At 41.4% G+C, this 12,500-nt stretch overlaps 3 protein-coding genes across 4 annotated transcripts in view; 1 reads left to right on the top strand and 2 right to left on the bottom strand.

Moving 5' to 3' along the window:
- The window catches only part of LOC138008051 (uncharacterized), a 1,606-nt gene extending 560 nt beyond the window's left edge, over nt 1–1,046 (bottom strand). Inside the window, exon 1 of the mRNA XM_068855235.1 lies at nt 1–1,046. This exon is cut by the window's left edge and continues 560 nt beyond it. Within this exon, the coding sequence (XP_068711336.1) occupies nt 185–874 (690 nt within the window). The 5' untranslated portion in view covers nt 875–1,046 and the 3' untranslated portion in view covers nt 1–184.
- Nucleotides 1–12,500, top strand: part of LOC138008047 (glycine receptor subunit alpha-2-like) — a 41,616-nt gene that overhangs the window by 14,037 nt on the left and 15,079 nt on the right. For both annotated transcript variants that reach the window (XM_068855228.1, XM_068855227.1), the window contains exons 2-3: nt 8,887–8,966; nt 12,372–12,439. In XM_068855228.1, coding sequence (XP_068711329.1) covers nt 8,887–8,966; nt 12,372–12,439 — 148 coding nt within the window. The remainder of the gene's footprint in view (nt 1–8,886; nt 8,967–12,371; nt 12,440–12,500) is intronic.
- Nucleotides 4,101–5,591, bottom strand: LOC138008049 (uncharacterized). The gene has a single exon (XM_068855234.1). It carries the CDS (start codon nt 5,476–5,478, stop codon nt 4,789–4,791), a length of 690 nt encoding a protein of 229 aa, XP_068711335.1. The 5' UTR covers nt 5,479–5,591; the 3' UTR covers nt 4,101–4,788.

Genomic DNA, 12,500 nt, shown 5'->3' on the forward strand with positions numbered 1-12,500 from the left:
ATCTGGAATACACTACTGTCCTGGCCTTCAAAATGTTCACTTCCGGTTGCCGTCCGTGCCTCAAAAATGTGCATTCTTAAGCTCTTAAATATCTATTTGAGTCCGTTATCGGGATTCTCCTATCTTATCATTGATTCAAGAACGGTTCAGTTATTTTGAGATTAGTCTAATAAGGATAACCAGGTTAAGGAAAACCCCCTTGAGGTGGACACTGAGAACCACCAGGGAGTGGGACATTACCAGTAGGATACTGTACTCCCCCTTGTCCTGGATAAGGATACATTCCTGGAGGGGCTCCGTAAGATCCTGGCATTTGATAGGGGTTTTGTCCAGGGTAAGTTGGTGCCCCTGGATATGGCGCTGGCACAGGATACGGTGCTGGTTCTGGTGGCATTCCTGGAAAACTCCCCGGTACTGGTCCGGTGGGGTAGCCTCCGGGTAGTGGTGGACAGCCACGTTGCTTCGGAGGCTCTGGTGGTGGTGGACCAACCGGTGTACGATTCATAAGAATTTCCCGGGCCCTCTTCTTGTCACCTTGGAACGTGAAAGCGCCCTCCAATGCAATTAAGTTGTTGTCAGTGATGTGACTTGCAATGAATTCCAAACCTTGTGTTTTCGATTTATCGAAAGAGAAAATACGCAGAATAGTAGCTGCCTGATCGCAAGTGGTGCCATACAGCCTTGGAGCACAAATCTCCACACATTTCAGCCTCGCATCATCAAAAGGAAACTCCTTTACAAGCTCGGCAACTTGATCGGCTGACAAAGAACAATTTGAAAAACCGAGGGAGGTTCGAAGCGCATCCAATTTCTTGTCTTCAAAGCGCTGTGCTTTCACGGCTCGCTTGATGTTATCAAAGCTGCTTCCATCCATCGATCGTGTTATAACTTGGATTATGGATTCCAATCGACTCACAAAATCGAATATGAATTAAATAAAGTTCGCTTTGAAGTGAATATAATACCAAGCGAAACCTTGAAGGAGGAGTGGCCAAATCCAACACGCTGACCTTTAATAAAGGCATAAGGTCACGTGAACTACCTTTAGCCTCGACATCATGTCGCTTATAATAATTTCCCGAATGGTTTCCTTCAAGTTGCCTGTTTCAGTTGCTCTTTATTCACAATCTTTGCAGATTCCCTAAGCACACCGGAAGATTCTTTTACTTCCTTGTTTTTCCTTTATTAACTATGTCACGCAATGATGAGCAGACGGCGAACAAACGCAACGGCACTTCGGGTCACCGATGGCTCTGAGACGTGAAAACGACGTTGGATACAGCGCAAAGACCAAGGCAACAAACAAAAATACGAGGCGACAAAGTTATGATGAAAGAATGTTAACGCAGTTGATGCAAATTATAGTATTATTGAAATGTATTTGCATTTCGAAGAGATACTTAATGATGGAGACTGAATTTATGCCTCTCAATATAAATGAGGTTGAGTGAGTCGCCAAACTGTTGAGCTCGGTTTGCAGGGCGGAGAAAAATAGACAGGCCACTTGGAGAAATCTGGTAGGGAACAACTTTGAACCAAAACGACTAAAGTTTACTCACAGTGAAACTACAACACGAGTGAAATAATTTCAGAAAATCTCGCGATCTCCATGGTCATTATAACTGTTTCGATAGCTAGCGTTTCGGTTGTTTGCTGGTTTCGTTTCGGTGTTTCGATGGTTCCGGTGGTTTCGTTCCCATGTTTCGATGGTTTCGGCGGTTCCGGTGGTTTCGTTCCGATGGTTTCGTTTCGGTGTTTCGGGTTTTAGTACATTCCATCTTACAACGGAAAGACTAGCCTTCTGGCGTAGTCTTTACAACGTCAGTGCGAAAGTCGAAATCTCCCCTTTTTTTTTTTTTTGTCAAGCATTGGTTTTAAAACCTCATCTAGAATTTTTTTCACTTCATCAGGAAATTATTTATTGCTTGTGGCTTAAGTCTCCAAGAGAAACGTGTTTTATCTGTTATCTCAGTTTGAAAATTCTACGTGCACTCAGGAAATGGCCGCGACTGTCAACAAACTAAAGGCAAAACGAAAACCGTTATGATGACTGTGTAGCAATGCATTGAACGTAAGGTCACTGAAGTTTCTTTCTTTGATGATCTCCTGTTTAAAATTGGTAATTGCTGTCTGCTCTGGGTACACGAGGTAAACAATCGCTCGCAGCGGAAATGTTATGCTGTGCATTTGTACAGTAATATTCTGTGCAGAAATAGCCTGCTATTGTAGAAGATAAATGAAGAAGACACTTCTCCAAGTTTTAGGCCCGTCCGTTTCCCCAAACTTCAGATATTCGTCGATATGTTTCGCAGAAATTTACAGAGCCCAGTATGAAAACGCCATGTTGGTGCACATCTGTGGTGCACCAATACGGCGGCCGGAAAATTTAGTGTCAACATCTGTTACTTACTTTGGCTATCTAAGCGAGGGATCATCTGTATTGAACAGACAGCTATTTACTTAAACACTTTTCCTAATGCTTCAAATTCTAAAAAGGCTCAAAACCATGAGATAAATATATATTTCTTAATAAACTTGATCGTCGCCTCGTGTCACGCACCGCTATAACTCAGAAATTCAAAATGCTCTGGTTTCCAAACGAAGCACGCTATTGAGCTTTAAAATTGCAAATGGATACAAATTTACCGACTCTTATGCCTGATGAGGATAAAAACTTTCGTGATTCTTTACTTTTGGATTTTAGAAAATGATGACGTCACGTGAAAACGATCTATAGAGTGACCCTTTCACGGTCTTTCACCGCCATCTTGGCTCGGGGGCAAACACAGCTAAATTTACAGTAAATGTATGGGATTTTGGCCGACTTTGAACCGCTGTAGCGGCGCTAAAGAGACAGATTTCCAACTTTTGCCACTACTTTAAATAATTTTATTGATATCATTTTTTCAACAGAAAATAAGGCCATTAGGAGGGTGTAACGTTCGCAAATTCGAATGATAAATCTTGTTATGTTGCTTCTGTACTTTCGAGGCATTTTGCCGTGATGATCAAACAAGGGTTTGAAATGTTAAAAATTCGTTTATGGCCGTTGTAGCCTCAATCTGTTCTTTATATTTCATGAGAATAACCTCAGTGTAAATGTATTTTAAAAGACACTTTCAGTGGGGAAATCCGTCTCTTCTCAGCGACGCTACAGCGGTTCAAAGTCGGCCAAAATCCCATACATTTACTGTAGACTGTGACGCACGGTTCAAAATCCTGCAACATTTGGTGCTCAACAAATGTTGAACCATGTGTCACAGACGTGTTGAACGGAATAGAGCTGACCTCTATTTTCGTTCAACATCGTTCAACAACGTTCAACGTGTTGAATGGCAATGATATTTCAACATTCAACATAGCATGAGACACTGTTCAACATTTGTTGAACAACAGCTGCAACATTTGTTGATCAACAAATGTTGAACCGTGTATCACCGGCTTAAATGCTTTTAAACTCATTCAGAATCGCTTCAACTTCGTTTCAACATGTTTCAACTCGCGGTTGAAAGGGAGGGGGGAAGGGTACAACATCGCTGTTCAACAAAATCAATATTTGCTTCAGCATCCTTGCGATTAGGGACTTAAAGCAAATCGCTACGGCGACCCCTGCTACGGCTGCCGGAAGTCGGACAAAGTTATGATGAAAGAATTTTAACGCACTTGCTGTAAATTATTGTATTATTGAAATGTATTTGCATTTCGAAGAGATAGTTAGTGGTGGAGACTGAATTTACTGTGTACTTGTGTAGTAGGGAACAACTTTGAACCAAAACGACTAATTTTACTTACAGTGAAAATACATCACGCGTGAAATAATTTCAGAAAACGACGCGATCTGCATGGTCATAATAGCTGTTTCGATAGTTATTTCGGTTGTTTTGCTGGTTTCGTTTCGGTGTTTCCATGGTTCCGTTGGCTTCGTCCCGGTTTTTCGATGGTTTCGGCGGTTCCGGTGGTTTCGTTCCGATGGTTTCGTTTCGGTGTTTCGGGTTTTAGTACGGGGAGGGACGCCTATCGTTCACTAGAGAATTCAGTAACTCCGCAACAATAACAACCCAACTCTAAATTTCACCATTTCACCTTCTAAAATTCCATTCTTCCACAATTTAATCTAATTCCATATCTTTATTTCTTTGCAATTTACTACCTGACAAAAATTAAGTGCAAGTGAAATTGCCCTCTCTACACAAGGGCTAAATACAGTCCCTAAATACCTTGGTACAGGTACTGTTGAGCCGATACAATCAATTGATAGCATGCACCAAAATATAGTCAAAAAGAGCACACTCTTTTACATTATTAATGGCGAAAAATTATTCTGTATTTTTGAACAACAAATAATGCATGTCTTGTCATCACTATTGATTATGCATCTCATGTTTGTTTATCCTTAAGATGTTGTCAAGACTGTCAGCTCATTGACTCTTGTGGAAATGGAGAAAAAGCAAAACCTTAACCTACAAAAGGAACTTGCAAACTGTCCTAAGATGCATGTAGGACAATGTCACAGTGCTTAGCCCATCAGGGCTGATTTAGCATTATTTTAGCAACATTTTGAGGTGCGTACGGCAACCGGAAGTGAGGTGTTTTTCCTTTCAACTTGTCTTCACACAATCAAATTTATATTTTCCAAGTATCTTCTCTCCATTGCCGTCCGTGCCTCAAAAATGTGCATGCTTAAGCTCTCAAATACTTATTTGAGTCCGTTATCGGGATTCTCATATCTTATCATTGATTCAAGAACGTTTCAGTTATTTTGAGATTAGTCTAATAAGAATAACCAGGTTAAGGAAAACCCCCTTGGGGTGGACACTGAGAACCACCAGGGAGTGGGACATTACCAGTAGGATACTGTACTCCCCCTTGTCCTGGATAAGGATAAATTCCTGGAGGGGCTCCGTAAGATCCTGGCATTTGATAGGGATTTTGTCCAGGGTAAGTTGGTGCCCCTGGATATGGCGCTGGCACAGGATACGGTCCTGGTTCTGGTGGCATTCCTGGAAAACTCCCCGGTACTGGTCCGGTGGGGTAGCCTTCGGGTAGTGGTGGACAGCCACGTTGCTTTGGAGGCTCAGGTGGTGGTGGACCAACCGGTGTACGATTCATAAGAATTTCCCGGGCCCTCTGCTTGTCACCTTGGAACTTGAAAGCGCCCTCCAATGCAATTAAGTTGTTGTCAGTGATGTGACTTGCAATGAATTCCAAACCTTGTGTTTTCAATTTATCGAAAGAGAAAATACGCAGAATAGTAGCTGCCTGATCGCAAGTGGTGCCATACAGCCTTGGAGCACAAATCTCCACACATTTCAGCCTCGCATCATCAAAAGGAAACTCCTTTACAAGCTCGGCAACTTGATCGGCTGACAAAGAACAATTTGAAAAACCGAGGGAGGTTCGAAGCGCATCCAATTTCTTGTCTTTAAAGTGCTGTGCTTTCATGGCTCGCTTGATGTTATCAAAGCTGCTTCCATCCATCGATCGTTTTATAACTTGGATTATGGATTCCAATCGCCTCACAAAATCGAATATGAATGAAATAAAGTTCGCTTTGAAGTGAATATAATACCAAGCGAAACCTTGAAGGAGGAGTGGCCAAATCCAACACGCTGACCTTTAATAAAGGCATAAGGTCACGTGAACTACCTTTAGCCTCGACATCATGTCGCTTATAATAATTTCCCGAATGGTTTTCTTCAAGTTGCCTGTTTCAGTTGCTCTTTATTTACAATCTTTGCAGATTCCCTAAGCACACCGGAAGATTCTTTTACTTCCTTGTTTTTCCTTTATTAACTATGTCACGCAATGATGAGTAGCCGGCGACCAAACGCAACGGTACTTCGGGTCACCGATGGCTCTGAGACGTGAAAACGACGTTGGATACAGGGCAAAGACCAAGGCAACAAACAAAAATACGAGGCGACAAAGTTTACTCACCGTGAAACTACAACACGAGTGAAATAATTTCAGAAAATCTCGCGATCTCCATGGTCATTATAACTGTTTCGATAGCTGTTTCGGTTGTTTGCTGGTTTCGTTTCGGTGTTTCGATGGTTCCGGTGGTTTCGTTCCGATATTTCGATGGTTTCGGCGGTTCCGGTGGTTTCGTTCCGATGGTTTCGTTTCGGTGTTTCGGGTTTTAGTACATTCCATCTTACAACGGAAAGACTAGCCTTCTGGCGTAGTCGCTACAACGTGAGTGCGAAAGTCGAAATCTCCCCCTTTTTTTTTTTGTCAAGCATTGGTTTTAAAACCTCATCTAGATTTTTTTTCACTTCATCAGGAAATTATTTATTGCTTGTGGCTTTCCAAGAGAAACGTGTTTTATCTGTTATCTCAGTTTGAAAATTCTACGTGCACTCAGGAAATGGCCGCGACTGTCAACAAAAAGTCTACAAAAGGCAAAACGAAAACCGTTATGATGACTGTGTAGCAATGCATTGAACGAAGGGTCACTGAAGTTTAAACTAGACTTCAATACCTGAAGTGCTGGATTTGATGATCTCCTGTTTAAAATTGGCAATTGCTGTCTGCTCTTGGTACACGAGGTAAACAATCGCTCGCAGCGGAAATGTTATGCTGTGCATTTGTAATGCTCTGTGCAGAAATAGCCCTCAAATGATTTTTGCCATAAATCCTTCAATGAAAACGAAATCTTTGAAATTTAAGGACAGAAATTCATCACAAAGTTGCTCTCAATAGCAGAAAATTTGATCATTTATGGCTTGTACTTTTTATAAATATGATGGCCTGCTCAACACTGATTTTTTTTCCATTGTCTTAAATGAGCTCCATATTTTACTCCATGTGCCATGTAACATCAGCCAGCAAAGGGATACCTCGTCTTCGAACTCTTAATTCAGCTACACATTCATCATCCTCCATTTCGTCGAGTTCAAATGATGGATACAAGTCGCAAGGTAATTGAGGCTTGTATGAATCATAAAGCAATATAAATTGCTCGTCACTTAGAAGTCTTTGATCATAAGACAGAAGGATGATATCTCTTGCTTTTCTCAAGGAGATCATTTAGAACTTACCTGAACTTACTTCTCGCTGGCAGTTTTACAGAGAAAGCAAGTAAGAGGCAAACGCCGTAGTCACTGTTTTGGCCGCTAATGGTTAAAGTTCAAAATTGGCAGACTACGGTGACGTACTCACCCCGGGCCTCCGCATCCACGAACGTCGTAGTAGAGGTCGCCGTAGCGATTTGCTTGAAGTCCCTATTATGTTGAACAGCGCCGGATGCTGAAACCGTTTGCTCCCCTCTTTCAACCGTGCTGAAACATGTTGAGACGAAGTTGAATCGATTTTGAATTAGTTTAAACGCATTTAAACTTTGCTTCAATAACCATTCAACACTTCTTCTGTTTTCGCGAATGTTGAATGAATTTGAAACCATTTGTCCCTCTCTTTCAATAGTGTTTGATATGCGCGTGCGCACTAATCGGTCTCTTAATGACGTATCCATGTCCGTATCCATAGTAACTATATACAAGGCCTCTCGTGAGCTTTGTTTAATCAAATTTTGATGATGTGTTGAAACCAATTGCGCACCTCAGCAGTCAACATCGTTCATGAAAATCAGTCAACAAAATCGAATGGATGTTGAAGCAAATGTTGAAGTTGTTTGCCCGGGCCTTTAGTCTCTATTTATGATATGTAGTTGTGCTTTAATGTATTTAAGATGCTCTGCTCTGCTCTAAGAATCTTTATCTTTGCTAATCATAACTAAAGTTGTAGTGATATTTGGTATTAGCATTTGTACTGGTATGGTAGCCGTCGACTCATCTGTTGACAGAAAATACGAACGAAACGCGTAGGAGGCAGTGTGGCCCAGTGGTTAGGGCCCTTGCCTTGGGATCCGGAGATCCCGGGTTCAAGACACGCTCTGATCACTCGTTGAATTTGATCCTGGTAGTCCCTGGTTCAACTTTCTAGCTGTACTTGTAAATAGCCAACTGGTTTGCCTCCGGCCAGTTGGGATTCTTAACAGTTGTTGTTGTTGTTGTTGTTGTTGTTGTTTTGTTCTCTCGTTTCGTTGTGTTTCATTGGCCCTGAAAAGTCCCTATGGGGAGGGGTCAATTAAGTATGTATTGTATTGTATGTATTGAACCAGAAACCCATAAGGGTTGAAACATGTAACGCGCGTTTACAGCTTCCGAATATTCAGTGCGAACTGATTGGTTGAATGTTTCAGTGCGAGGTACCATATTTGGAAACCCCTCGCTCTTGTTGTTCCAAATATGGTACTTAGCAAATCGAATATTCAGAAGCTTGTTTCCCAGCACACAAGGGGCCGTTACACGTTTCAACTCTTATGGGTTTCTGATTGAACTTAGAGCGGTTCTTTTTGAAAGCGGTAATTTCATTATGTCTTCCGTAGCTCACGAGGAGGAAGGGTACATCAGTGCACAATTTGATACCTCATTAGATAGTTGACTAGTTGAGTTGGAACGAACGCCAACGTTTTCAAAATGGCTGAAGCTGCGCGTCGCAAATACCGCGGACGTCGGTTAAATCTTTCACTCTAACCGACGCCCACGGTATTTGCGGCCCGCAGCTTCAGCCATTTAGAAAACGTACGCTTTCGTTTCAACGATTTTAGAGCGAAAGGGAGACTGCTCGCAGTCTACTCAAAAGACTGTACCACACATTTGTATCTTTCTTGCCGAATATAGGAAGTTTCCTTGGCTATCGTCCATAAATGGGTGTCCTCTTTTGCTAGGCCTGAATAGGGACACATTTCATGGACTATCTTAAATCGGCCAGAAATCATTGAGACGTAAACATGATACCTTGCCGCGGTGATCTAGACTGACAGTTCCTTCCAGGAACAATGATACAGTCCGCTCGTGTTTAAATGAGGTTTTCGTCCTGTTTCAGATACCAAGATGCTGCAAAAGTTCTTCAAGAGATTACAAGTCCTAAAACATATTCCAAATTCTTACTACCTCAAGATAAAGGTAATGACTAAGCTGAGGACTTCCATTGTTTCAGTTTAGCCCTTTTGATCCAGTTGATCAAACTTCACTATTTCATGTAGTCACCTGGTTTTTTCCAAGTCGTCGTCTTATTGGTCAGTTGGTGTGAAAGCGGACCTTCGCAGCGCGGGCGCGATCAAGGCTCTCTTGATATGGTCTCGGGTACCCGAGACAACCCTCCCCGAGTTACCCTGGGCGAGATATTTTTCCACTCATTTGTTTACAAAATTCTTTCAACCGTTTAACATGAGGTGGTCGAGACATGTCACTCGGGAGGGCGAGAATTTTGGCGCCTCGGGGGGTAAGGTAACCCTGGCAGGCGAGAAAATTTTTTCGCATGTGGCTACCCTAGACGAGACAGCGAAATCTTACATGCGCACGCATAAAATAAAAATAAAAGAAGCAACAATTTGGGGGCTTATACATGTTGCTAGCGTTTGCTTTCGAATGGAAGGTTTTTCCCGCCAAAATTCTCACCGCAGACAACGAAAAGTCTCGATTCAAAAGCAGCCTCTTATTTAAACTACATATCACTGCTCTGTTAAGATTGTCAGTCCACGCGTTAAAATATATGCATAGTTAAGTAGGGTCAACTTCGTCTCGGTCACGCAATTCTGATATAGAAGCTCAATCTTGTACCCAGAGTCCTCGGGCTTTTTGGTCAGTGGGTGAGCGCCCGGAGAGACTCTGGGATAATGGATTCCATTTGCCCAGAAAACGTGGGTTCCGGTCTTATTGCGCATGCTTGTGTTTAAACGGAAACAGAAAAGAGAAAACAGTAAACAGTAGAAATGTCGGGTTGAAAGTGTTCAAGAAACAAAAAATTTAGCCTTAAACACCATAAAAGAAACCGGAGAAATAAAAATTCACTGTAAGAGCGTGTGAACATGAAACCTCTCAGGCTTTCGGGTAGCGTATTTTTAGTGTTTTAGCGTGCATTCCATCGTGCAGAATACCATCGTGCAAGCAACACGATCGACAAATGTTTGTGGAAACGACACCAATGTCCTCTTCTACTACAATTTTATGTTTACGTAATTCTGAATGGCGTCGACAAGGATCATGACTAAAACACCACACGAGTACATACGGGTAACATACGAGTAACATACGGAACATACGGATACATACGAATACATACGACTAACATAAGAGTAACATACGGATACATACGACCAACATACGGATACATACGAATACATACGAGTAATACGAATGTGTTTCTCATAAACGAAGCTCTAATTATAAGCCTTGCAAGCAGTTTTCACGTCAGAAAAGTACCCGGTTCAGTTTGAGGGGGTAACGGGGGGGGGATGTTGATAGACCACCAAGGCCTTCGTTAAATTTAGTCACAGTAAAACAAATTCACATGGGGTGCAAAACCTTTAACTTGCGCTACAAGATGACAATATATTTTGGATGTCGCTGACGTCGTATGACGTCATCAGATCCGCCATCTTGATTTCACTATTTCTCCTTAGTTGGTTATGAGAAATGGAAAAAAATCAGTGCAAAATCAAGCCAGAAAGCTTAAATATAACCATGTACATGTAAAAATGTATCGATTTTGTAATTTTGTGTTGAAAAACTAGAAGAATTATGTTTAAAATGTCGAATTTTGGGAACAGTTGGCACATTAAAAAATTCTGCAAGTTATAAAGGAACAGCTGCTTAAAGTTGCAGCAACAGAGTAAATCTCCGTTCCGACACGAAATTACAAAATCGATACATTTTTACGTGTACATGGTTACATTTAAGCTTTCTGGCTTGATTTTGCGCTGATATTTTACCATTTCTCATAACCAACTAAGGTGAAATAGTGAAATCAAGATGGCGGATCTGATGCTAAGGGTTTTGCACTCCATGTGAATTTGAATTTATTTTACTGTGACTAAATTTAACGAAAGCCTTGGGGGGTTTATCAACATCCCCCCCCCCCCCCCACCTTCCTCAAACTGAACCGGGTACGTGTTTGCTGACGTGAAAAATGCTTGCAAGGCTTATAATTAGAGCTTCGTTTATTACTCGTATGTATTCGTATGTATCCGTATGTTAGTCGTATGTATCCGTATGTTAGTCGTATGTCAGTCGTATGTATTCGTATGTATCCGTACGTTCCGTATGTTACGCGTATGTTACCCGTATGTTACCCGTATTTACTCGTATGGTGTTTTAGTCATGATCCTTCGACAAGACCTTCTTCCGCGGATTTCTCCCCAAAGAGACTGACGTAATGTTTTCCCACGGTACCAAAAGGTCGAGACAGCAGAAAGCAAATTGTTATCTTTAAGAAAGTTATGACATTTTTTAATTTCGAAAAAAGATTTCTTAATTTAAACGTGGTAAACACTAATTTGATGTCAAGATCATGACAATAACGATTTACAAGGCGACGTATTTTGCTTCGAGCTATAGTAGAAAAACGGCCTAAATAAGGTAACTTATTTACGGTACCTTTGCAACAACAACAGTAATCAGTTTTTAGCAGCGTGGGAAAATTCCCGTGCGGTATTAGACATATAATTCAAACCCCGTCGTTTTATTATTTTTGTGATTTCTAAGGTAGAAAAACAAACAGCACTGAAACTAGTTTTAGATTTTGCGGAATCTCCCTCCAAATTCTCGGGTTTCCGAATTATTTACCGACTTCCTGTCGGATTGCCATTGTTATGCAAGCGACCAATCAAAAAAATAGTTTAAGTCTATTATCCCAGAGTCTCTGCGGGCGCTCAGCCGCTGACCGAAAAGCCCGAGAACTCTGGGTACGAGATTGATAGAAGCTCGGTAAAGTTGTCTCGGGAAGGAGGGCTATCTCGGGTAACCGAGACCATATAAACAGGCCCTAAGAATAGGTTTCAAAAAACTATTATGGGGTTCAGGGATTCGCTCTCTTACCTAATATTCTCTTAATGAAGTAGCATCCGATTAGTAGCAAGGTTTGTCCAACATTGAGTGTGCGCGGTCATTGTCAAAGTGGCTTGTTGAACAATCGTATTCGTCAGCCTCGTACGATGAACGAGCACGGCCTTGACAAGTTACAACGCTGTGCAAAGTTTTATCGGAAATCGATGACTAGTTCTATTCCTGGGGAATTAGCATCCGAACTATTAATTTGACGGTCGTAGGTTCGGCTCCTGCCAAAAAACACTCGGAGTATTCCCGAGTCAACATCGGAAGAAAAAAAAAACATATTTTCACTAATTTATCGTGGTTAACATAATATGCTTCCTCTACACTGCAACATAGCAGTTATTTTATCGTTCTTAAATAAAAATAATGCGATATCTTTATTTGGAATATTAAGTTCGGATTCTGAATATAATTAATACATGCTGAAAAAAATTACTGTACATATCTTTAGTCTCGTAACATGACCTTTCTTTATAGGATATCCTTTAAACGTGACTGTATCAATGATTGTTGTGCACTTTGTTAGTGTGAGGGAGGTGGAAGAGGTAAGGTGCATTCAGTTAATGTTTTAATCCCTAAAAAAATTCTCTCCGCCTATCGCTCATT

This window comes from Montipora foliosa, chromosome 6, assembly GCF_036669935.1.
Source record: "Montipora foliosa isolate CH-2021 chromosome 6, ASM3666993v2, whole genome shotgun sequence".
NCBI classification, from domain to species: Eukaryota; Metazoa; Cnidaria; class Anthozoa; order Scleractinia; family Acroporidae; genus Montipora; species Montipora foliosa.

Bases quoted from the DNA above. Each gene is read 5' to 3' on its own strand.
- LOC138008049 (XM_068855234.1), bottom strand. From the start codon at position 5,478: ATGGATGGAAGCAGCTTTGATAACATCAAGCGAGCCATGAAAGCACAG.